The sequence below is a fragment of the Caloenas nicobarica genome, chromosome 6, assembly GCF_036013445.1.
Source record: "Caloenas nicobarica isolate bCalNic1 chromosome 6, bCalNic1.hap1, whole genome shotgun sequence".
Lineage (NCBI taxonomy): Eukaryota > Metazoa > Chordata > Aves > Columbiformes > Columbidae > Caloenas > Caloenas nicobarica.
In genome coordinates, this window is record NC_088250.1 from 39,771,695 (window position 1) to 39,793,912 (window position 22,218).

The following is a 22,218-nucleotide window of genomic DNA, read 5'->3' on the forward strand; positions in this document are numbered from 1 at the left end:
ATCTTCTAAAACGCCACGGTGGCTTTGCTGGCAGACTGCAACATTATATGCTCGAAAGGATTTGTTTAAATAGTGCAAAATCAATAAGACGTAAGGCCCCATATGACACACTAGGTTTCAAAACAAATATTTCACAGCTTGCTGGTTAAAATTGGGCAGGTTTACCTTAAAATGCAGTTTGCTACTAGAACTGCTCAGCCACCTCACCTTCATAAAATTGCTGCTAACTCTGTAGCCTGATTTTTAGGTATGTGTTTATTTCTTTTTCGTTGGCTTTGCTCGCAGGGCATGGCGATGCTTTGCGAGACGATAGAGGAGTGCTGGGATCACGACGCAGAAGCCAGGCTGTCAGCGGGTTGCGTAGAAGAGCGGATCATTCAGATGCAAAAACTAACAAACATTATAACAACAGAGGACATCGTGACTGTGGTCACAATGGTGACAAACGTTGACTTTCCTCCCAAAGAATCCAGTCTATGATGGTTGCACTGGGCACGGAACTGACCGCCAGGACTCTGCACTGGAGCTGCTAAAGCTGACGGGCTCACGTCGGCGCTGGTTTTGGTGTGAAAAGAACGGTAAGTCTCTCTGGAACGTCCCCAGGAGGGGGTTTTTCCTTTGTTTTCCCCGGATCCGTGAGACTTTCTGCATTCATTCCCTGCTGACGCTGAGAAACCAGAACGTGCCGCCGAGGAACTGAAACGAAGCCCACGGACCCGTCTGCCGGCTAATCAAGCGTTTTAAAAACTGACGTCTGATTTCTTAATACCTGTCAGAAGAGACTAATTCCTTAAATGAACTACTGTTATTTTTTTTAAATCAAACATTTCATTTCAGATTTAAAAAAAAAAAAAAAGGGTAACTTGTTTTTATTGCATTTGCTGTTGTTTATAAAAATGACTATTGTAATGCCAATATGACACAGCTTGTGAATGTTTAGTGTGCTGCTGTTCGGTGTACAGAAACAAACGTAATCGAGTGGGATATAGCGAAGAGGCTTCCAAGTATTACTTAACCTCCCTCAACAAGGTATACCTCAGTTCCACCTCCGCTAAACCCTGACATTGACAACACTAACAGATTGGAATAATAAATCGATCCATGTTTTGTAAATGATGTATTTCAAATTCACTGTGTTATTTAAGAAGGGTAAGCTATGCTTCATGCCAACGGTAAATGGCCATTCCTAAAGCAGTGTTTTTAGCCTTTTCTTGTACTAGCTTGTTGTGTATAAAAAAAAAAAAAAAAGTGCTGTTTATTGAAACAAAATTTTCCTTCCTGTTTTAGTTTAAAGCTTTTTCTCTTACCTCCATTTCCCAGAGTATCTCATACATTTATTTAACTGAATACTATTTAGGTTTGCTGTGTCTGAGGAATATTTGAAAACTTAAGCATGACTCTTTTTAATTTTCTGTGAGCTGTGACACTGGAAAGCTCTGAATTCTTTTCCTTTTTTTTTTTTTAAAGTCTTTTTCCTATTTATGTTTGTGCAAAGCTCCGCCGAGCGCGTGTTCCGGTCACTAAACAGTGGGTTCTGTATCGCTGTTTCAGGATCACCTCAGGAAGCTCCGTTTTCCCCAAATTCTGACTCTGTTTGAGATTTGAACCGGGCTCTGGGCGAAGCTCGATGCTGTTGGACGGGAGCGCAACCTGGTGTCCGTGGTATGCAGGGCTGGCCTAGAATCACGTGGAAAATCCCAGCTGCAGATCTTAGATTCGAAACTCATACCAATTTCAGGGATGATTTAGTTATGCTTACAGCTGGAAATATGCAATGACTATGTAGAGGTAACGAATACCAACGGCCGCAGCACAGACTCAAACAATGAGGAAAATCACGGAAATTGCTCTCGCAACTCCAGCATTGTTCTCGAGTTCAGCGCTCGTGCCTTACGGTCACGTTACAAAGAGACTGGGACACAGGTGCCAAAGTGCTTCTCTGAAGTAGTTTCACTACGTCTATTTGATCCCTTACACAAATTTCCACTTAAAATTTATAAACCTCTAGAAGACAGCCCTGAGAATAGCTAGGAATATGCCGTGTATTCCATTGTTTTCTGTGGTTTTTACACCAGCCAGTCCATGTCTTTTGAAGGGTTTTAATGTTGCAATTAGGAGCTCGCTGCGAATGTTATCTTGAAAATTGGAACGCGCAGCCAAAAGCTACTCTCATTTCTGCATGTACGTGAGCTTGGTCTGGGCGCAATAAGAGGCGTTGTGGATGAACAAGACCAAGGGCTGGGCTGGGAAGGAAAGGCTGAGGTCGCAGCCAGCGCTCTGTCCTGCTCTTCTCAGCTGGATGAACTGGGGGGTGCTCAGCTTGGCTATTAAGTATCTTTGATCGATACTTTAATTTTGCTTCCATTTTTTTAATCCAGGGGTGTTACTTTACACACACAGCAGGACACAAACGCAGCCGCTGAGTTGTGAACAAATCTGAGTCCATTTGTACGTCACTGAAGATCTCTGTGTTCCCGATGAGTTCTAACCCCTTTAGTGGCCGAAATGGAGTCAATGCAGGTGGCTTAATAATCCCTTATTCTAGATCTGATGGAAAAATTGGTCATGTATGAAAATGTGCATCACCTGTGCATTATCCTTTAAGCTTCAGGTGCTGCAGGTCCCAGGAATGCTGAGCTAAACCTTACCCTCATGTTCAAACCTGCCTTTGGTTATCGCTCATCACTCAAATGTTGCGCTCCTCCTGATTTTTAACAGCATCACTAAATGTCACTCTGAACAGGATGGTGACAGTGTAAATGCTTTTTAATTGGTAACAGTAACATCCCCAGAGCTGCTCGGGTGCAGCTGTTCTTGTGGAGCATTTTGATGCGTACTTTTTGTTTTACTTCTGGAGCATTTAATGCACCTGAGCCAGCAGCACTTTGCAAGTGTAAATGAGGGCAGGACTGAGTCAGGCTGCTGGTGGAAACACTCTGGTATTACTCCCATAGTGATTTGGCTTTGGTCACAGCCCTTGCCCTGAAATCCCAGCCAAATCTGCCAAAACGGTGGCCCCAGACCCAAGGAGAAACCAGCCCCATCTTGGCCACACCAGTTGAAGCCCCGTGTTCCTCTTTACGTTGTGTTGGAGGGCGAGCGGTTCCCGTGGCCCATCCTGCGTGCCCGTGTCCTTACGCCTCCACGTACCGCAGCGTTCTGAGCAGGGGCTGTGCTGCGCAGCTGGGGGAGTTGTGGAACCAGCGCTGGTGTTTGTGGCGTTCGCCGAAACCACCCGGCGAGGACTGACACATCCACCGCTTTGTACCTTCTGTGTGAGGCTGCTAAAGGTCGGTGTCATTTTCAAATCCCACCTTTTGGTGTGCTGAATTGTAAGCAGACAGTAATAAGATTTTTCCTGTTCACACGAGCATTTGACAGAACACATAGGGTTACCAGTTTGCTCTTTTTCCAGCTTCACTTTTTTAACCTTTTTTTAATACATTTACTTTTATTAGGAACACTTGGTACAAAATGCAGAACGCTGCAATATACCTTCATGGGCAAAACGATTCAAGTAGCATCCTTGATGGAACATCATTTACCTCAGATACTCAACCAGCAGTACTTTTTGTTTCCTTTATTTTTTTTTAATGCTGTTTCAGTCCATATACTATTCGTTACCTCTCAAGATTTTGGTAAACAATTACATTAACTTTACTCTTTGTATTTGTCAGTGTTTTGGGCACAGGTTGTTGTACTACTGTCAAAAGGTACTTGCTGTTTTTCTGCAAGTACTAAAACCAACCCCCCGCCTCGCCCTCAATAAAGTGATTGATTGTTAAATATTGTACAAATAAAAATGTATACTCTTTCTCCCCTATTCCCCTGAAAAGTTAAAATAAAAAATGTGACTACTATGACTCACAAATGCCTTTTTTTCAAACTGGCACGCTGTGGGAGAAGAGGCAGGTGCCTGTTCCTGCAGGTGCAGCCATTCTCAAGCTGCAGGGCAAGGTCTGGAAAAACAAAAAAAGACCTGGCACTGTGGTGACCGTGGAGGCACGTATATGTTCTGTACATTCCACATAGCTGTAGAACCCATTCCTGCCCCACAGAGGCCAGTGCAGAGCCCAGGGCAACCCCTGCTCAGCATTCCAGAGGGAAAGGGTGGGTACAGGGGCTGTTCTGCACAAAACCACCGCTTGGCAGCTAAAGCCACTTGGGGTGAAATGTTCAATTAAGTTTATGTCAAGTCAAATTTGAGGAAAAAACCACCATTGAGTATTAGCTGTAACCTGCATTTGGGATGGATCTGAGCTTCAGAACGTACGGTGTGGGTCCCACAGCCAGTGTGGCAGCCCCGGAGCCAGCACCCAATATTGTGTCCAAAACGGAGAAACGCCAAAGAGCTTCCATTTCTACAAAGTGGAAGAGAGGAACCGTTAGTGCTGAGCTAAACTGAGCACTGCAGCCAGCCAAATGTATGGCTGTCAGAAGATACCAGCACTATAGTTCTCCTTAAAAACCAAAATCCCCAACCCATCAGCAAAGCACAGCAACCTTCTTACAAAAATTTATTAATTTGAACACCCAACTGTGGGGAAACGTTACATCTTCTGGAGTTGACAGTTAACCCCAAAAGCTTTGATGACGCAGCAAGTGATATTTTAAGTTCCAAAGAGTTCAGAGCCAGCTGAGGGATGAGGCTGCCCACTGCTTGACGTCTGTGGGGCAGTTGGGATACACCTGCAGAGCATCCATGATCTGGTTGTTATCCAGCAGCAGCTTCATGAGGAGGTACTCCCTCTGCGCACGGACAGATGGCCTTTCTAGTGGTTTCACTAATTCCAGTTGCACTAAGTGTTCGAATGCCTAAAAATAAAGAAAAGGAAGATTTCATTCTGGGCTGTACTGCTCGTTTTGAATGACCTGTGAGACGCCGTTTTGACAGAAACCTCTGGTGTGACCTCAGCAGCCAGACAAGTGATGAGCTCTACTGCACCTGCGCTTTTCTTCTGAAATAATCCCTGCAATCTGGTGGAGGTGTGACTGACTGGGAATGACTGTTATTCTGAGATACAAACTGGAACAGCCTATTGCAGGTGCACAGACTTTTCACCACCTCCAGTTTAACTGGATGATGTAGAATGAGAAACCACGGCTGCTCAGCTGAAAAGCTGCAAAACCAGGAGAAGCCTTGACCACAGAACTGCTGGTCCTGGGGTTAAGTTCATGAACTGGAAATGCAGGATTATGTCCTACATCGTGTCCTACAAGCAGTTCCCTGAGCAGAGCCTAGCAAAGTCACACTCACTGAGTGACAGTGTCAGCTTTGTCCCCAACACACTGTTCTGCTCTGTGCACTTAATATGTTGAGGCAAAAATAAAATGACATTTCAGGCTTACCTTCATGACAACCGGCTTTTCATAGTTGTACATACAATGCGCCTTCCTTTGTATGAACTTCTGGAATTCTGTATCAGTCATAGGAAAAAAAAAAAGTTACTGATGGGAAAGTAAGTGATTTAGGGGTTGTAAAGCTCATGCATTTCTCTCACCGTTGTAAACCATCTGGAAGTTGAATGGTTCTCCTTCATAAACATCATTTAAGTGTTTCATAGCTATAATGAGGCAGATTTCCAGGACAGACAAACCTGGAGGGAAAGATAAGAGCTCTAAATATTTCTCTTAAGCAAGCAGTTCATATACTATTTTTATTCCTCTATTTTTATACGCTGTAGGCCTCACATATTTGTTATGTATCTTCATATTGTAAAAGAATTCCAGAATCGGAGAGGCTAGATAAGAGAACATGTATTTTGCAGATATTTGAAGCAAGAACATGAAGAAACGGGCTGCTTCCGTCAAAAAGCAAGAGATTGAAGTAGAAAGGAAAACCATCATTGCAGACTGTGTGGCAGGACAAAGAATTCTGAGCAGCACCAAAACAATCTCCATGTGTCCCTGACACACGGGAAGGATTTCAGGGAGGGACCTGACACGTTCTGTACTCCTAAGAAATGTTTGGGGGGAAGAGCTGAGCTTTACCATGTACAATATTCGCTTTTGAGTCCATTCTATACTGCTTGCTTGCTTCCTGAAGATCTGATGCAGTGATGAGTGGGTGATGCACAGTAACGTTACTTACAGCAAGCATCTGAAAATAAAGCAAAGACATTTTTCATTTAATTACTAATTACCAGACATGCTTTCTACTTGGAGATGGAATGCAGAAGAACGCTCTTCCCCTGGAGTCACCTCCTGGAAACATTAACGAACGAACCCTACACCCAGAGTAGGCTCAGACTGAAAACCTTGTAAATAGCGGGTAGCTACAACTCCATTTGGCCAGGAGGGTTTTCCAGGCTTGAAAGTTTAAAGCCTCGTCACTAGAGGAGATAAACACTCATTAACTTGTTTATATTAATTTCAATGGATTAGCATACTGACATGATTGCTGCAAGAAATGAGTTTTACAACTACTTTACACACATACCTTTGTACCCAGAGCTACAGTGCACTCAAAGTGCTGAGAAAGGGTGTGAAGGCGCCTCTCGGTTTGGAAAATCAGCTGAAGCCTCACTTAGCTGCAATTTGAATCCTTAATGAGCCTCAGCTGTCACAGCAAGTGAGTTTTGAACAAATGTAAGTTAATAAAGAGACAGTGAACTGACCTCTCTGACACCACTCGCCCAAAGCCATTGATCACGCACACGCCGTTACACAGCGGCAGGCACGGGGCTCTGAGCATCTCCCTTGGAGATACTTTGTCATTGAATATTGTTCAACAGAAAAAAAATGGCTTTTAGTGACCACCTCCGACTTCTGTGTGATGAAAAACTATTTATTTCACCCATCATTGAGGTGTTTCTTGGAGAACATCCAATGCTGCCTATCGCCGGCTTTTCCAGTCCTCCTTCCCTCCTTACAGCCTCGCAATGCTGCATGAGCTTTCAGACTTCCAAAGGTACGGAATAAGGTTTTATACCACAAAGACTAAAGGGAATTTGGATAAGGGAGAAGGGGAGAGGTGAAGAAACAACAGGCAAAAGTTACTAGCAGACATGCAAAATGGAACGAAGTTGAGGAAACGCAGCAATCTCTCTTGTAAGTTGCTGCTCTTCTGCGTCAGGGCCAGTGAAATGTGTGAGCACCAGGTAAGGACACGGAACAGAGCACTGAGCAGCCTCCGCTTTACCAGCTCCAGGGGCAGACGAGCAGCATGAACTCACCCTCACAAGAGAAACCACAAGGAACCAGCATTTCCCAAAAGCAAAACTCAATGTTACCAGCTCAGTTACAAGCTATCGAGTTCTATTCCCATGAGCAATCACTTATTTTCCTTTGCTAAAAACTTGTTCAATTCCTCCCAGCTTTGTTTTGCACAATACCATTTAGGTTAGTGCCATGTGAACGAGATACTAAGTTTCCACTGAAAACCCAAGAGTCCATCTTGCAATGCAAAGTGATAGGGAGCACTAAATGGAATTTAAAAATAGTTGGTCACTGAAAACAAGGCCTTGCTCCCAAAAAGCAGATAATCAGCAAGATCAGCTCAAATTCTCACCAAAAGTGTTACAAGAGTGCTAGAAGTTGTATTATGTATTTTTATGAGCAAGATGACTTCACAGAGTGAAAAAGCCCCCTTCTAAAGGAAAAATTCAGAACATGCTAAAGAAAACAATTATGAGCTTCAGCCTCAGCCCCAACACACGTTGGCGCTATCCAGAGAGCCGCCAGCTCTTCTTCTCACACTCAGTCAAGCCACAGAGATTTCTAAACTAGAAATAATCTGCAATCTTGTAATGAACTGAAGTAAACTGAGGACTAGCAAAAAGAGGACTCTGATTTCAGAAGCAGAGCAGGAAGTCTAGGATCTTGTTTTCGGACTGGTTATAAACTCCGTGTTGGGAAAAGCTCTCAGCGCTAAAGAGCCCAAGCACAGTCACCACAGAGCTGAAGGTTCAAATCTGAATACGCGCACAGCACAAGCCAGTACATTTAGTGGCTTTGCATGCTGGCAGAAGCACAAAGGTATTTTAAGGTGGTTAAATCAGTGTTACTCATTTTCTGTAATGAATGTTAGCGCATTCTTATTGTGTTAAAAAATGAGAGTGAGGGAGGTGGATAAAAAGAAATAAAGAGACTCTCCAAGAGAGCCTGACCACGCGTTAAGCTCAAGCTCATTTGTTGCGATAGGAGGAAGTTCACCATCAGCATTAGCTCTGACGTACCGAGCACAGACTCTGCTCTCAGAGTTACCAGGGAGCCATCAGTCCAGTTTTCCTTCCCGCAGTGAGGAGGCTCCTTCCCTCCCCTGTGATCACGGGGAAAAGGTGAAGCTACCAAGGAAAATTCCTCAGCTTCCCCGGGCCCTTGATGCCAATTAACCTCTGTCTCAGTATTTCTAGGGATTAGTAGCCTCAAGCTTCCAGCACCTCAAGTTTTAATAGATTAAGATGGCATTTCCTGGACCAGCATCACAGTAATGGACAAATTCAGGACAGCATCTGGGCATCTTGCATCACTCCATATACAAAACCAGCCCTGGGAAACAAAGTGGTGCCTATTCATGCACTTCATAAAGTGATTTTATCTGATAACTCTGCAGAAGATGACATTGGAAGTGATAAAAGAAAAGCATTTCCTCCATGTGAATAACAAGACTGTAGATAAACGGAATGCTCTTACAAGAGAAGTATCCAGGGGCAACTAGTCCAAAACTGCAAGTGATCCGTGCTCAGAAGCATCGCAGCAAGAGCAACAGTTTAGGCAGAAGGAGGAGCAAAAAGAGGGATGAGAACAACAAATATTTTAGCCCTAAGTGACCGTTACTCCAAATGCAGCACTGTGTGCTTTTGTATCAAAAAGTGCATAGGGAGTTATCCAAGAGGAGCTCAAAAAACGGGCCAGGAACATCGACAAAGCCTAACAGCGTCAGGAGTGCAGAGCATATGATGATGCGAGAATACAGTAGGAGGCCAGAGTCAAAAAATGGCACCAAAATTTATCAATATTTTAAGAAGAGAGACATTAGCGAAGAGAAGCAGGTTTTGTACAGTGACAGATTTAGCGGAAGAGGAAGAATGGAGGAATATTTGGCTGCAACAACAGACCCAAAGGTAGAAAAAGTAGGTTTTAGTACAAGCGGTTTTCAGCATTCACCAGCAACCAAAAAGAATCTCGGAAAGGAAAAAATATTTTGAAAGTATTTCACCCGCACTTTTGGTTTTGAAATGGAAAGAAACCAGTACACCCTGACGATGCAACTGCTACAGAAATTGGAACTCCTCAAATTCATTAATAAAGCGTGGACTGATAAAGCATGCAAGAAACCAGTACTCTCAAAAGCCAGCTCAATAAAAAGACATTTCAGGTAAAGCTCAGATAACTGACACGAAAAACACAGGTTTTGTTTACCATTTTTTTGTGGTTGCAAATCAAGAAGATACTATATACGTATCTAAATACATACCAAGAGCAACTGAAGTGAGCGCAGATCTTTGGTGTAGTGAAAAAGGCTCTGCAGCACATCTTGCACAGTTTTGTCCTCTGAGAGATGCTGAAAAAAAAGAAAAAGAAACCAGTAAGTGATATTTTAATCATCTCAGCAAATAATTTCATACTCACCTCAAAAAATACCAGTTAGGTAACTTTAGGAAAGAGCTCATCTTGCACTTGGCAATGCAATACTTCATGCCTAACCTAACTTTCTGGTCTTTTTTGTGACACTTAAAATCTTATCTCCAAACTCAGTAAGTGAAGATTCTCTATCACAATTTGATTTATTCAATGTCAAACTCAAATAGTGAAAGGAAATAGTAATCTTAGGTAAAGGCTTTACACTTACAAACCAGCCTTACTTTAGAAGTTTTACTATAACCGAGTATAAAGAGCTTTAAATACCTGGACATTATTATTCCATTTTTGTGCAAAAGACTCATCAGGAAATTCGGTAGGAAGAGCAAGCTGTTCCTTGAATATCTTAATGTATTGTTTAAAATTAAAGGAATTCATCAAATATATCTGTCGGTGAGAGAACCTTGATTTTACTCTCTTCTCCAAGAGCTCCAGGATATCCTTGTAAAAAAAAATAAATTAAAAAAATTAAAAAGCAGACACATTTACCATGTTCTTTGCTACAGTAAAAACAAGAGAAAACGGCACAGTAAATTGTGTTGGAAAAAAAACTATTATTATATTCTCAGGCTTCAAATGTTCTAAGAAGACCTTTGCTAATTATTATAATCGATGTGCCTAACAACTAGCCATTTACCCAAATCATGTGATGCGCTACATCATACAGGGTAATTAGTTGCTAGGATACCCAGCACAATTTCTCCATAGATTATGTAAATTTTTCAGTTACTTAAGTCTGCATTCAAGATGTTTCAGCCTATCACGGCTCCAGACAAGTTGTCTGTTTAGCAGATCCGCAGGTTGGCAGCTGTCAGTTCACAAGCCTTTTGTCAGACTGAAAGAATCCAGCTTAAAAAAAAAAAAAAAAAGAAAGAAAAAGAGGAAAAAAAACAACCTAAGAGCCAATATTTCTCTTCGGAGATTGTCAGGCAGAACTAAGCAAGTCTGCCATCAGGTTGTTGGTTGAAGATAATAGAGAAAAGCTTATTTTTCTCAGAATGTGTAGCAATAGGTTGGCATCAGAAACAAGACGTGGGATTCATTCATTTAGAGAAACAGAGTCCTATTCCCCAACCTTATACTGGGACACAATGGTTACATGCCCAGTTTGTAGGAATTTTGGATGGGCTTTTTTGGCTTTAAGGGTTTCTTGTGTGCTGGTTTTGGTGTTTTTACTTGCACTAAAAAAAAAAAAGGCTTTAACAATATTGAAATTCCTCACCAAAAAGAGAACAATAAGAGTAAATATAGAGCCAACAGTGCAAAATATGAAGACCCCTTTTGATTTAGAAGTCACACGCAAGAGTGATTTAAAAAAAAAAAAAAAAAGCAGTAACAGCTACCATCATGACCATGACACAGCCTCAGAGGACTCTACCTGCATTAGGTTCAAAATCTGAGCAATAAGGGGTCTGAAATTATGGGTGATGAGGATACCAGAGTCAGAACAGTAATGATACAGTACTATAGAACGGTCAGATGGATACATATGGCTCTTCTGCGGTGATACAGAACAACAGGCTTGAGTCCCCTCACAAATGTAAACCTGCTCCTCTAGCAGTGAAACTGAAGGCTTTGTGGTTTTTTGGTCATCTAAGTTTGCTCTCAGCACAAACTATTATTACTTTTTTAAAATCTACCTCACTCTCCTTCCCAATTCAAGTCAGAAAAATGGATTATTGCAAAAAGTCTTGTAGTAAATTAAATAAGGTTCCAGGAGAGAAGACAAAAGTCTCTTTAAAGCAGCTAAAAACTTTGAATGAGAAAACACAATTTGTTACCTGTCTACATGTAAGTCCAATAACCGTAACTGGAGTCTGCGCTGACTGGGATATGTCAAAGAGGTTATAGAGCAGTGTCTGATTCTTGTGATGAACAAACAAGTCAAATTCATCCAGTATAAACAAGACTGGACAACTGCTAGTTCGATCTCCTGAGACAGCAATTTTAAGAGTTAGTATATGGTAACACCAGACTTCCACCTCTACAGCTTTTGCATTCTATGGTTTTAACGATTTACATATCTTCCTTAAGCTTTCACTAAGCCCTCCTTTCACATACGTACTGCTACAGCACTAAAAAGAAAAATACACTGAAAGAAAATCGGTAAGGTTTTGCAGTATTCTCTCAAGCATCATTACTGGTTGCAAGAGAAGACAGACTTCTATGGCAAATTAAAAACAAAAACAAACCAAAATAACCCCACAACACTATTTTTAACGGTTTCAGTCTGGATAAAAGAATTTGCCTTTCATAGCTGACCATCACATGCAAGCCTTTATGGCATCAGTTATGTTAGATATATGTTTGTTCAGTATTACGTCTTTTTTACACTATTTTGTAACCATGACACATTCCTGGGTTAGATTTCTTCAAACCACTTGTACGAGTAGATGAAGAAACACATATACACTCATTTTTTAGCCAAGTGACAAACACACACACAGTTTCAGAAGAAGGGCTGCTAGCGTTTACCTTTCCTTAAAGCTTCAAGAAGGAACGCAAGGTTTTCAGCAAAACTGCCCTACACAGAGAAGAAAAAAGTTTCACAACAGATTTTCGGTGTCGTTCTCAGAATTGCATAACTACATCAAGTTCAGGCATGTAATGAAGCCCATTTCCTTCTAAAACCCTGCTTGCAAAACCAGTGCATATTCAAAAATTTACCGTGTTACTTCATGTTGTATCATCACCACCTCTTCAGGCCAAGAAAACTGATAGTTAACTCTACATTGATCCACTTTTTACCCGTCTGAAAAACCCCAGCTAATTGCCTCAGGCAATGATCAGAAGAATGTCTACAGTAAGCTAAAATTACAGGTAGCTTTATACTCATTTTCCGTCTACACACATGCAAAAACTGCCACCTAACGTGTTCTGCTGAGAATGATCAGTAGGCAGCTTTTTAATTTGCAACCTTATTAGATAAAAACATCAGACATTCATGAACAGCGAATCGCTATGACCATCCTGCTTCAGTTACACACACATTTACACACTCCGAAGTAGACAAGTTGTGAGATGGGAAATAACTATAATTGAAGACCACAAGCCCTATCAAAGAAGGTAGAAAAGCCAATTTACTCTGTGAATGAGAGTTGAAGAAGCTAAAAAAAGGAAAAGTTTCCGTCAACAGATGTAAGGACATTCCTGCAAATTGGTGCGTTTCCATGGCCATGTGCAACCAAAGGGATTTTAGATGGCTAAGAGTTTAAAGTAGTACTCCACAATAATTTAGCAGGGAAAATTATAGGGGAATTAAGCATATTTAAGTCTAGTTTTGCCTTTAGCTTTTTTGGTAATGGAGCTGTGGACCCTGAAAGGTTGTTGTTGTTCTCTGCTGAAGAGCCAACTCATTCAAGTGGCTACGCTGAAATTAAATACTTGTTATTTCCTTTTATTACTGCAGCTGCATTTGGGAAAATTTTAGCTCACGACCACAAAGGGTTTTCCATTCCCTGTATCTAAAATCATTTGGGATAAATAAGAAACCAAAGCACAGTCTAAGAAGCAAGCATTTCCAAAAGGCAATAAAACCTCATGACTACAGCCTACACTTTGTCTTGTACTCCACGCTGTCTCTAGCCTAGTTCTCTGGTTTCTCTTAACTGAAGTAGTAACACGTTATGTCTCCAGCTTTCCAAATGCAACTGATGAAAACAAACCTCATTTACTGAGATTTCACCCTTCTCCCCTCTCATCATTCCGCTTTAGACACTTGGATTGTTATTACATGACTCGCAACTGTGTAAATTCTGCCCATCTCAAAGGTCCTGCCTGGGAGCACAGGAGGAGATGACACCCAGAAGGACCTTCTGTGGTACCAGGAGATGGCCCCTCAAGAACACGCACCGAATAACAGGCAACCACCAGCAGAACTCCGATCACTGACCCTCGTTATTTCACACTCGAACGAGAGAAATTTAATCTGAAGCACTTCAGTTACTCTCCATTACTGACTTTAGAACTAATGTAGAAGACTTTCTTGTCTTTGGGAAAAGGTCAATAGAAACAAATATTTTAAAAGAAATGCTATGCAAAATTAAAGGCTTTAAGAAGCCTGGATATATTTCCCTATAAATTAGAAAAGGTTGCAAATGTATTAAAGATACTGCTTTTTGGCTGATACACTTGTTTAGTCTTTGTCTCAAAATGTTACAGTGGATGTTCCCAAAATACTGTACCACTCTGAACAAAGTCTCTTTGGAATGCGTAACGTTTGTTTCATTTAAAGGCTTGAAGTAAATTTTAAGAGACTCTTTTCATTCTTGCTCCTTCTCTAAGTCAAAGTTGATGTTTTTTGAAAAACTATCAGGATGCGTTAATATTGCTCAACTAGCAAAACATAACATCCAGCACTTGTGTAGAACACAAGTATTTCTTGGCATGATTGAAGTGTTTGTAAACCAGGATCTTCACAGGTAAATGCTGCCACAGTTCACTGCTGCCACCAATTATGAAATATTTTTAAATAATTAATTTAAAAATATTTAATTTAAAGTTAAAAGCCCTGAGAAGACTGAGCCAGCCCATCACAATTTTGCTAATTAACTCTCAAAGCGCATTCAGTCTCAACAAGCTGCATCCTATAAAGTTAGCTGTCCAGGCAAGGATTTTTGAGGGACGTAAGCAAGGAGTATAATAAAGTTAATACTTACAAAAACTTTATCCCCAACCACATTTTCCAGCTGCAACTGTCTGGTGATCTCCTTCAGGGCCACTTTATCATTAGTCTGCAGAAGGCCTGAAAGAAAATGATTTTTCATGAAGAACTGGCAGTTCTCCTTCACCCCAAGAGACCATGTCTACAGCCACTAGAAAATTCTCCAGAAGCTTCTCCCGTTTCCCAGCTTTTCAAAAACTAATAGACAGTAACTTACAATATGTAATAAATTAGTTCAAACAATTCATTCACAACTGAACCGATTTTTAACATTTTGAAAAGTCATCAAAAGCACACAAGTTCACTTTATAGAGGGAGGTACAAAGAAAGGTGTTTCGGAGCTCACATACACATTTTCCGTAATCGAGGCTTCATTACAATTGCTGAAACCAAAATTTTTGTTCAGTACACACAATATATAGCAACTGAATATAGCATAACATTTGAATAATGCTGCATTACTTGCCATTCAGATGAACTTCCAAGAGGTTCTCTCTAACTTGCTTCATTTCCTTGAGTTCTTTTAAGACATGATTTAATAACTAGGAAAAAAAAAATACATAATTTCCTTGTAAGAAGATGAATGTATTAACAGTAAAAAAGTGTACAAATTGATATTACCAGACAGGAAACAGTGTCACCTGTATCCTGGATATGTTTACCATTTATTAATTTATTTATATTCAGCTGTGTTTAAAAGCTTGAAGGCTGCTTGCTGTAGCTATTAGGAATACTTCCAAAGTAATTTTTGTAATTTTTCATTCTTGACTACTTTCTGCAGTAAGAGCCAACCTATTTATTACACTATATACTCATGTAAACATTAATATTATGCAAACAATTAAGTCTTTTAAGTATACAACACTGAAGTTAGATGTCATCCCTACACACGCTTCAACTAAAAAGAACTACTTTAAAATACAAAACCTACTCTTGTCATGAATGAACTAAAACTACCATTCAGTATTCTACTTCCTAGCAGTTTAGGTAACAATATTCTCTGACGTGTTAAAAATAGGATTAAGATACATTACCACTCTCTACCTATAAACAGCTATGTAGAAATCTACCTCTTAGTCTACTCTTTTTACAGTTTTTGGATGTTTTTTCTGTTATTTTTACAGCAGAGGCCCAATAGCACCAGCAGCTTAACTTTTAAAAAGTAAGCGAAAAGCTGGATTAGCTGCAAAGATGAACTCTGCAGCAAGAACCACCACAGAATTGTAGCAGGAGAAATTATGAAAGGCAGCAGAATCTGTGATGTAGTCAGATCACTGAACGACAACTGCAGCTTGTTCTGAAAAGAAACATTTCCATTTTGCATAGTTTAGGTACTCGTAGCATGTCATGGAACCTGGTGAAGGCAGGCATGAATTCCAAAGCATGCATACTTCTGTGAGGACCGACAGGTGCAAGGTTTTGTCAGCCACACATGAATCTATTCTATTTTACAAAATCACTAGGAACTCAGCATTTGAAAAATTTCAGAAACCTGTTAGGAAACCAATTTCTCCATATTGTTATTCAACAGAAGTAGCTCACTAGAGGTCAGAGAATGTTTTGAAATTCTATGGAAACAATTAACAATTCTCTCTTTCAAAACAGGCAGAGATGAAAATTTAGCTCCAAAGCTCAAGGACCTCAGTGAAGTTACTGCCTCATGCATAGTTTGACCTCGTACAAACTTCTAATACATGTTTATACCGCAGTCTTTCCTGATCCTCGGGGTCCAATAATGAGGGCAGAATTACTTTCTCCGTGAACTGTAGTTCGTTTCAGCAGTTCCAGCAGATGTCTGTGTTGACAACAGCAATAAAAACAATTTAAAACATCAAACTGGACAACACTCACTGAAACTATGGAAAATTCAAAGAATCTTTACAACATAAGAGGAAACTTCATACATTTCAACTTGCTCTCAGAGCCAACACTCAGGGCATGCAAAATGTAATACAATAAAGTACAAACGGCTGAGTTATCAGATCTCCTAAGATATTCTAAGATATTAAAACATGCAAAAGTCAGGAGTATCACTAATTCATAAAGTTCTACAATCCTCTACCATGAAAGGACAGACTTCAATAATTATTGCTTATAAAAAATAGATTGCTTTCTGTGCTACCACTATAGCTCGTGAAAAAGGAAGTCTGGCAAACATATTGACAGAAAACCTTTCCACCAGTAAAAATTAGTAATCTAGTGGAACTTATTAATTTTGACAATCTTCATAAAAGTGATCATATGCTAAATTCAGACATTCAAAGCTTGTGAATGGTAACAGCTATACTGAACTTCAAGTTCATATTCTATTCCCATCCAAAAGAAGGAAAAAGGACAACTTTAAATTCTCTTCAGATAGACTTATCACCTAATACCACATTTAAAGTACTTATAAAAACTACAGACACATCCATTTTGTACAAATGCATACATTTATTTTGGGGGAAGGAGGCTGTTGGGTTTTTTTGTTGTTTGTTTTTTTTCGTTAGAATATTGACATCATGCAAGCGCTTCTAAAGGAGCGATAGAGTCATCATGGAACAGCTGCAGCAAATGCACATGGTTTTGTTCACTATTTCAGAGCTTACTATAGCTAAGAGCCCTGATACAACTTGGGAAAGAGAAACTAAGTGCTGGGAAGTTCATCATGTTTTCTCTCCAGATAATTCCTCAATGGTGGTGTATTAAGTAGAAGACGGTCTGTAAAAGTCAGATTCACAACAAGAGAATTTAACTTTTTGCTTGGTCAGGTCATAAAACATAGCCCTGGAATATGTGTTAAAAGCATCTTTCAGGTTCAAAAAAGAGTTTCAGGAATTACAGATTTGAAACAAGGACAAGAAACCCAAAACTCAGAGCCTGACAAAACAGCAACAGTTGTAAAAAAATTCATAAAGATCTCAGGCAAACAAGCACTGTGCTGCAAATCATTTAAGCCTGTGTAATTTGGAAAAGAGAAGTAGCAGAAAATTCTGACTTCATCTGACGCCTTTTTTACTGTGGTTAAAGTAGAAATTACTCACTATTTGAGTCTGCTCACTCACCTGTACTGCTGTTCAGTCCCAAACAGTTTTCCAGTAGCATAACTGTGACAGAATCTTTCACGTAAAATTTTTTGCACCTACAGATGTAACACAAGACAGAAAGAATGTTTGGTGCTTCAAACACCGGAATGTACCAATAATGTAAGTACTGCAATAAAATAATAGTAAAATATGCCTGTTCCTGTGGTGTTACAAATACTCTGTAACATGTACATTTTAATTGTCATCAAGGATATAAGGGTCTTCAAAGTAAGAATAAAGTTGCAGTAGGCAGAATACTTAACATCTCTTTTGTAGCAGAAAAAAATTCAATTATAGCAACACTTGTCTTTGGTCCCTTCTGCTACAGCTTCTTTCCTTCAGCCCCAAGAGGATGCTATACTTGTCACCAAAATTAGGGCAGGAGTACATCTATTTCATAGTTCTAACTTATCATGCAATACAGGCAAGAAAACATTTACCAGCTGATTTAAATAAAAAATAACCTACTTAGTTATTCCCCCCAAAACTCAGCACTACACTTTTTGCACCACTGGCAACAACATTGCAGCCTAGTACCTTCAAACATTACAAAGTATCAAGCTTACAGGTTCTTTGAAGATTCAGTTCAAATATCTTGTTCCTAAAAGTTTGGACGTGTGGCAGGAAGTAGCATAAAACCAAAGCTAATATTTTGCTTTCAAAGGATGGAATGACGCTTGTCCAGCTTGATTATTAAAGTCCCAAAGCCCTTCAAACTGCACGCTGAATACAGTTATTTTAACTATTAATGCAGATGTACTGTTTGAGATATCTTTGGATACACTTCTTCCCTGACTTCTGCTTTTCACATTAAGAACTATTACTTAAAATGGTATCTTCAATTCCCAAACAGCCAGCCTCCAGCTTCAGAGCAGATTTCTTCCTACTGCTTGACTAGCGGCACACAAATCGGACAATTCCAATTTTAAAGAATTCACAGGACTCTATACTAGTACTTCTCCACATCCCTCCTTTAAGCTCTTCTAAAATACTGCACATCCCATCCTTTTGTAATGTTTTGTGTCCAACTGAAGTGCTAATTGTCAAATAATTTCAGAGTAAACTGCAAACGGTGAATGAAGTGATTTTCCTTTAAAATCACATTTCAGCACCCTGCCTTTCAGTTTAAGTGAACGTCCATTTGACCTAGAACCCAACTGTATCATTATCGTGCACATCTGTGTCCTTGTTTTTCCATTCTCATCTGAGTTGGCTCGTCTTCCCTTCGTATGTTTTTTCTCTACATTCTTCAGCTGCAACTCTTAACTGAGTCCACTTTCATTTCTGCTGAATCCTAAGAAATCATGAAAATGGATACAAGAACAACAGACATCTATTTTGCTAAAAATTCCACTTTATGAATGGAATTAATTTCTAATATGAACTTTTGTACCTGACTGTTCAGTTACTTTTTCTACTGAAGTCCTACTGATTTAATTTCCAAATTTATTCTGTTTTACTGAACAATCTATCTGAACAGTCAGCATTGTCCATCCACAAGTGAAAAGTTTTTCTTCCAATAAAGGGATTTTGTAGGTAAGTGAAAGAAAGCTATTAAAATATGAGAAATCACTAAACCAGAGGTACTTCACTACAAGATGCATCACAGTTTTTAAGCAGACACTTTGAGAAACAGAAGAATAAAGCTGTTAAAAAAAATAAGTCCCCAAGATTCTGATTCATCCTTCAAACTGGAAGATAAAGAATCTGTTTAAGTAAAAATAGATTTATGCAAATCTGTTGCCACAAACACCTGTAAAAGCACAAGACCATTCTTTAACATTTTTATTAAGACTCCAAAATGCAGATCATTACTGTAACACTTGAAGCAAGCAAACATCAGCTGAGAAGCTGAAAGGCATTCAGAACCTAAACACAAAAACCATTTACAGTCCTAGAACTGACATCAAGTATCTGGACATGCCTTTTTAACTGGCCTAGTAAAAAAACTACAGAATGACATGGATGGCAGAGGATGGAAAAGTTTCATAACTTAAAACCAAAGCCAGCTAATGAAAATGTTACTGACCTGTGAAATGCATTCTCCATTTGCTCCACTGCTCTCTTTCAGCTTACGTTTACTCATTGCAGAAGTTTTAATCTTTAAATAAGAAAGAATATAAGTTATACTAAATTACTCCATTTTCCAGATAATTATATTTGTCAGAAACTTGACTTAGATGTTAGCAAACTAAATTAAGTACAGCAAACACAATACAGTTGCTCATTTCTAAGAACTTAAGTTGTAATGAGCATCTTTTAACTGATCAAGATGCAGTAGTTCATATTACTAGTAAAAAAAAAAAAACCACACAAAAACAAAAAACCCAAGCATTTTTAATTCATTTCTGATTGGATGCAACCCATGTTTACATACAACTTCTGACCAGCATTTGCTTTGGAATGCCTTTCAGCACAATGCAAACTGTACCTAATGCAACAGATATTAAAGGTTTTCTTCCAAGCTTTTCTATTAAAGTCCCTAAGGGCAAGGATGATGTTCGCAAGTCTGTGAATGACCTGCCAAGCTCCACCGAGACACAAGTTCCACATTGTTCTAAAAAGTGACATTTGAACACCTTCTTCTCTGACCAAACACCAAGTGTAATGTGTTCATTTTAATTGTGTTTAAGATGGTCTGAAACCATGTACTTATCTTTTTGCAGCTGGAACAAGCTATAGGCACATGGTAACATGTTAAGCCACAACTAAGTTTTTATAGAAGAGCTGGCTACCCATGTTTAAAGTGGTGCAGCTTATAACAATAACCACAGTGACTCTCTAGATAAAGAACATGAGTAAAAACCGATTCTCCTTCTTCCTGCAAAAAGAAAGCTTCCAAGACTCGCTGCACAGCAATGTACACTTATTTTGTACAGCCGTCTCCCTCTTCTCCCCGTTTTGCCCCTTCTATTTTAAGGCAGCATCCTTCAGCCCCAGCACAGCTGCTGTGTCTGCAAAGGACCAGGCTGGCTGCTGAAAAATACATAAACGCAGCAGTCACTGGGGAAGCAGATGCAGAGGAGCGCAAGGCACAGGAACACAAAGCCAGAGAGGCTGAACCGAAACCATTACATTAATTAAGCAGGAGTGCAAGAGCATCAAGACCACCGGACGAGCAGCGTCCCCGTCCCCGGTTTTTAGTGAGGGCTCAGAAGGTCCCGCCGAAGCGCCGCAGCCGCCGAGGGCTTCCAACAGGAAAACCCACCCCGAGCCCCGTGTGCGCTCCCGGGGAGACGCTCCCGCGGCACCGGAGGGACCCGCGGCGGCGGCTTCGCGCTCCGGAGACCTCCCGGTGAGGCGGCCCGAGACGGCAGCAGCCGGGACCCCCGGCAAGCGAACCCGGGGACCCGCGGCGTTCGGGGGCAGCGTGGAATCAGTTTGGCTGCAAAAGCCCCTCAAGATCATCGAGTCCAACCATAACCCACCCCTGGCACTGCCCCGTGTCCCTGAGAACCTCATGTCCGTCTGTCCAGCCCCTCCAGGGATGGTGACTCCAGCACTGCCCTGGGCAGCCTGTTCCAATGCCCCACAGCCCTTTGGGGAAGAAATTGTTCCCCACATCCAGCCTCAACCTCCCCTGGCGCAACCTGAGGCCGTTTCCTCTGCTCCTGGCGCTTGTTCCTGGGGAGCAGAGCCCGACCCCCCTGGCTCCAAGCTCCTTTCAGGCAGGTCAGAGATCAGAAGGTCTCCCCTCAGCTCCTGTTCTCCAGCTGAACCCCCAGCTCCCTCAGCCGCTCCCATCACACTCGTGCTCCAGCCCCTTCCGCAGCTCCATTCCCCTCTCTCAACTCGCTCCAGCCCCTCCAGGTCCCTCCTCCAGCGAGGGGCGCAGCCCTGACCCCCGGGTTCGAGGTTGGGCCCCCCCGCCCCCTCACCTGACGCGGCCGCAGCTGCAACCGCCGCCCGCGCGCGCCCGCCCCGCCCAACGGCCGCGCTCCCGGCAGCCCCCGCGCCGCCCCCTTCACGTGACACCGGGCCGTCCCTCCTCCCTCCCTCCCATCCCAACCGCCCCCTCAGTTCCGCCCCTTCCCTCCTCACCACTTCCTTCCGCCCCGCAGCCGGATCTCTTTCCGGGTGCGCGCACGGCCCTGTGGGAAGGCACGTCCCTCCCTCCCCCCCCCCCCCGCGGCCTCCCGAGCTCCCCCGCGGCGCATGCGCAGTGGCTGCCTCCCCTCTTCCTCCCCGGCAGCGCCGGAGCCCCAGCAGCCGGAGCAGCAGCAGCAGCTGATGATGAGGAGCGCGGGGGGGGGCGGGGGGACCCGTTATTTATACCGTTAAAGGGACAGGCCGCTAATTCCGCTCGGCATCGGCGCGGGGGGCCGGTGCCAAGCGCCCCCCCCGAGTTTCTCCCCCCCCCCCCCCGCTCCCCTCACCGGAGGAGCCCGGGGAGTTTCTTCCCCCCCCCGCTTCCCCCGCGGACTCGTCGGCGGAGGGAGAGCGAAGCCGAGAGGCGGCCCCGGCGGGAGGCAGCTCGGCGGGGGAGCGGCAGGAGGCAGTTGGGCAGCCCCCACCCCCTGCGCTCCCCTCCTCCCCCTTTATTACCCTTTGTGTGCGTCTCCGCCTGCGCCGCTCCGGGGCCGGCCGGGCGCCGGGGGGCCGCTGAGGTGAGTGCGGGGCGGCGGCGGGGCCGCGGGAGGGGGGGAGCGGCGGCGGCGGGGCCGCCCGCTTGTTTACCTCAGGGAGGGAGCGGGAGGGGGCCCGGCGCTCGGCCGCGCTGGGCCGCGGGCGGCGGGGAGGGGGCGCCGGGCGCCCGCCTGTCACTTTCTGCCCCTTCTCAGCTCGCCCCGTACGGTCCTGCCGGAGCTTTGTTGTCGCCGGGGCCGCGGGTGATGCTCCGGCCCTGCTCCTCTCCCCGCCGCCCCGGGGGCTGGTTCTTCACCCAGCCCTGGGCTGAAGGCTGTGAGG

General features: G+C 42.5%; 3 protein-coding genes across 15 annotated transcripts in view; 2 read left to right on the forward strand and 1 right to left on the reverse strand.

The window, feature by feature from the left end:
* Positions 1–3,860, forward strand: part of ACVR2A (activin A receptor type 2A) — a 64,507-nt gene extending 60,647 nt beyond the window's left edge. The window contains exon 11 of the mRNA XM_065637941.1: positions 286–3,860. Within this exon, the coding sequence (XP_065494013.1) occupies positions 286–480 (195 nt within the window). The 3' untranslated portion in view covers positions 481–3,860. The remainder of the gene's footprint in view (positions 1–285) is intronic.
* ORC4 (origin recognition complex subunit 4) lies at positions 3,448–21,935 on the reverse strand. Of its 7 annotated transcripts, none has more exons than XM_065637943.1 (14): positions 21,856–21,935; positions 19,340–19,411; positions 17,290–17,366; positions 15,950–16,040; positions 14,712–14,787; positions 14,241–14,326; positions 12,058–12,106; positions 11,364–11,515; positions 9,850–10,023; positions 9,419–9,505; positions 5,992–6,100; positions 5,502–5,597; positions 5,350–5,417; positions 3,450–4,815 (listed from the first exon to the last, which is right to left on the reverse strand). In XM_065637943.1, the coding sequence occupies exons 2-14, from the start codon at positions 19,394–19,396 to the stop codon at positions 4,627–4,629; spliced, it is 1,311 nt and encodes a 436-aa protein (XP_065494015.1). In that variant the 5' UTR covers positions 19,397–19,411; positions 21,856–21,935; the 3' UTR covers positions 3,450–4,626. The 7 variants fall into 7 exon arrangements, with proteins under 7 accessions (XP_065494019.1, XP_065494015.1, XP_065494020.1 ...); XM_065637948.1 differs by lacking the exon at positions 21,856–21,935 and adding an exon at positions 21,687–21,763; XM_065637944.1 differs by lacking the exon at positions 21,856–21,935 and adding an exon at positions 21,352–21,413.
* The window catches only part of MBD5 (methyl-CpG binding domain protein 5), a 133,229-nt gene continuing 132,812 nt past the window's right edge, over positions 21,802–22,218 (forward strand). For all 7 annotated transcript variants that reach the window (XM_065637938.1, XM_065637933.1, XM_065637934.1 and 4 more), the window contains exon 1: positions 21,802–21,917. The gene's annotated coding sequence lies outside the window, so the exon portion shown is untranslated. The remainder of the gene's footprint in view (positions 21,918–22,218) is intronic.